This window comes from Notothenia coriiceps, unplaced genomic scaffold (genome assembly GCF_000735185.1).
Source record: "Notothenia coriiceps isolate Sejong01 unplaced genomic scaffold, NC01 NC01_scaffold00003769, whole genome shotgun sequence".
Lineage (NCBI taxonomy): Eukaryota > Metazoa > Chordata > Actinopteri > Perciformes > Nototheniidae > Notothenia > Notothenia coriiceps.
In genome coordinates, this window is record NW_011336470.1 from 300261 (window position 1) to 303723 (window position 3463).

General features: G+C 37.8%; 1 protein-coding gene across 1 annotated transcript in view; it reads left to right on the forward strand.

The window, feature by feature from the left end:
• LOC104941717 (protein CIP2A homolog) overlaps positions 1-3463 on the forward strand; it is a 6144-nt gene that overhangs the window by 2038 nt on the left and 643 nt on the right. The window contains exons 6-7 of the mRNA XM_010766851.1: positions 317-391; positions 483-593. Of these exons, the coding sequence (XP_010765153.1) occupies positions 317-391; positions 483-593 (186 nt within the window). The remainder of the gene's footprint in view (positions 1-316; positions 392-482; positions 594-3463) is intronic.

Below are 3463 nucleotides of genomic sequence, written 5' to 3' on the forward strand. Positions count from 1 at the left end.
AGTGTGTGTGTGTGTGTGTGTGTGTGTGTGTGTGTGTGTGTGTGTGTGTGTGTGTGTGTGTGTTAAATTTAACTTGATTTCTTAAAAGTTGTTGTAGGACAAAATAATTAGAAAAGGGCCTTACAGAACATGTTTTCTTGACTTCAACATTTTGGCATTTTTTCATACAAGAAAAAAAGTGGTTCCTTTTTTATAAACAACATATCATTAATACCGTAGCCAGCAGTTGCAACCTATAACTGTTTCAGTATAAAAATAAAGTGATTGCCTCCAGAGTGAAAAGCATTATTCACTGACGTCCTGTTGTTGTTTGTAGCTGCAGGAACAGGCGAAGGACTCCCATGTGTCGGACATCATAGATGTTTATGAACAGAAGCTCTCAGCGTTCGCGGTCAGTATGTTTTATAATATTAAATTATATTTTTACATTAACATTTATTGTTTGGCTCAGTTTTTCCAACAGTTCTATCTCTCTGTGTCAGTCTAAGGAGAGTCGTCTGCAGGACTTGTTGGAGGCCAAGGCTCTCGCTCTGTCTCAGGCCGACCGTCTCATCGCTCAGTATCGCTTCCAACGAGCTCAGGCTGAAGCAGACGTAAAACACACACACACACACACACACACACACACACACACACACACACACACACACACACACACACACACACACACACACACACACACACACACACACACACACGCTTGTTCATACAGTTGAATGTTGGAGCTTCACTCTGCACTGCTGATTCTTCTGCTCTGAAATGGAATATATTTGTTACATATTAATAGATTTTTTGATTTGATTTTGGATTTGTGAATGGGAGAAGTAGTAGATAGATAACATAACAAACACTAATTATTCAAAGTAGAGTATTTTATTTTATATACGGTAATACTAAGGAGGCATAGGCCTATATGATTATAATGTTTGACATTATTGATATTAAAAAAGTGATTTGTTTTCCATGTCATTCGTGTGTTTTTCTTATCAGAAAGTGAAGTGATTTATTTGTAAGCTCCAAATCCAAATGTTTCCCTCAATGGCCTTTGTGCCCTTGCATGTGGCCTTTGTGCCCTAAACAAACGTGTGACACCAAAGACCAAATGGCCTTGCCCCTAAAACGACGAAATTCCAAGCCTAGTACTGTCCATAACTGACTATCACTAACCTCCGGTGTAGAACTTGTGCACTATTTGAGACCTTTGACCTTCTGATCAGAATGATTGGTGTTTTATTACATTATAACAAATCTAGGTTTACTGCTGCATTGGATTAACATGTTCTAAATTCTTATCTGTATTAAGTACAAAAATGCTGTTATCTGCTATGGTGCAACAACGAAAATAACTCACTTTTTTTCAAAATACTGTAGGGTATCATTTATATACAGTATAAGTCATAAAGTGTATTTAAAGTTGTACTGTATTTTTTGAGTGCATTTATTTAGGATCAGGAGTGTCTTATAAAAGTGGAGAACTACCTATGCTGAGTTTTGGTGTTAAAATCAAAACCAATTTGTACTGCTTGATCACACACACAGCCACCTAGGAGCCTTATCAGCCCTTAAATCATATCAGTAAGCATTCCTGATGAAAAGTGCTAAATCATAATGACTAACTGAGGAATCTGCCGTTCACACCGGCTGGACAAGCTGCTGTGATTTTAAGGCTTTAGGTAAACATACGATAAGGGTTAAATGAGACGAGATGACAGTAGGGTCATAGATGATTAATCAGGTGTACTGTAGGTGTGTTCAGGCTGCAGAGGAACATTATCACATGCATGTGCAGAAACATGATGTTTACTGTTTGTAATATTAGTGCATGTCATTTCATGCACTAATACTGGGTTCACTTTTAACTTACCTTTGGAAGTTATGACAAGAAATGATATCAAATATATTAGATATGTGTTTGATGTAGTCAGATATTATTAATGCTTCGATTTACAATTATTTTTGTTATTGATGTAGGTTAGTTAATTTTGAGTAAGTATAATACAAACAATTAGAAATTCAGCCTCTCAAATATTTACGGCTTTTCTCTGTTTTATATCACATCAAACTGAATATATGTGTGATCGGACTGACTAAAGACATTTCAAGAAATAACTTTGGGCTTTGAGAAACTGGGATGGATATTTTGAACTGTTGTTTGACATTCACTATTCTTTTGCCTGAAAAATTTGAAACAATGAATAGATTATCAAAATAGTTGCAGACAAAACGTTTTAAGCTAAAGTTGTTATTCTTTCCACACTCACTCAATGACCATCTCATCATTATGCATGGGGGGGTGTTTCTGAAACATGTGCAAAACATGCTGAGGCTCCTCCTCCACAATAACAGTGGTGAACAGATGCATGTGCACGCTGCCCCGCTTTCCCTCTAACTGCTGGTTCCATTGTGTTATGATGCAGCACACAGCTTGCCCCACTCCTACAGCCCCAAACAACATACTCCCCCCCCAGTGCTGCAAGCGTTATCATGCAAAGCAAGATGGCCTTACCTCATGTAGAAAGGAGATATTGGCCTCTCTTCTTCTTGGGAGCTGAAATATGAAAACAACCAGAATTAATGAATTAGCTTGCAGGATGTGGCAATGAAGTGCTAAGGCATAACAACATCCAGCTGCCCCCCTCCTCCCCACATTTCACTGGGGCTGAGGAGCATAGGGTTGGCTTTTGTCTGCAGAATAATAGCCATAATGAGCAGCAGATCAGTGCCTTTGTGCAACTTGTCTCTGGTAATTATTATGAACCAAAAGAGAAATGGGTGCTGCTCTAGAATATAGGCTGTCTGCTGCCACTGGAAACATGCCAGCAACACATGATGAAAATTATGCAACGATAAGAGGAACTCAGTGCTGGAACTGAATGTTGAGGTTGCCTAACCATTTCATATCCTGGCTCTTAAAAGCTGAACATTTCATAATCACCTAGTCTTGTTTGCCTAAGCAGAGCTGAATACTGTATTATCCTCTCTAAAATCAAAGCAGGAAGAAGAACACTGCAACAAACCTGAACAAATTGACCTTGTAACACAAAGTGTGTTAGATCAGGACTGTGTTTATACAGGACTGTCTCAGAAAATTAGAATATTGTGATAAAGTTCTTTATTTTCTGTAATGCAATTAAAAAAACAAAAATGTCATACATTCTGGATTCATTACAAATCAACTGAAATATTGCAAGCCTTTTATTATTTTAATATTGCTGATTATGGCATACAGCTTAAGAAAACTCAAAAATCCTATCTCAAAAAATTAGAATAGTTCCTCAGACCAAGTAAAAAAAAAAGATTTATAACAGCAAAACACAATCAAACATTTGAAAATGTCCATTAATGCACTCAGTACTTGGTTGGGAATCGTTTTGCACGGATTACTGCATCAATGCGGCGTGGCATGGAGGCAATCAGCCTGTGGCATTGCTGAGTGTATGGATGCCCAGACTGCTTCAATAGC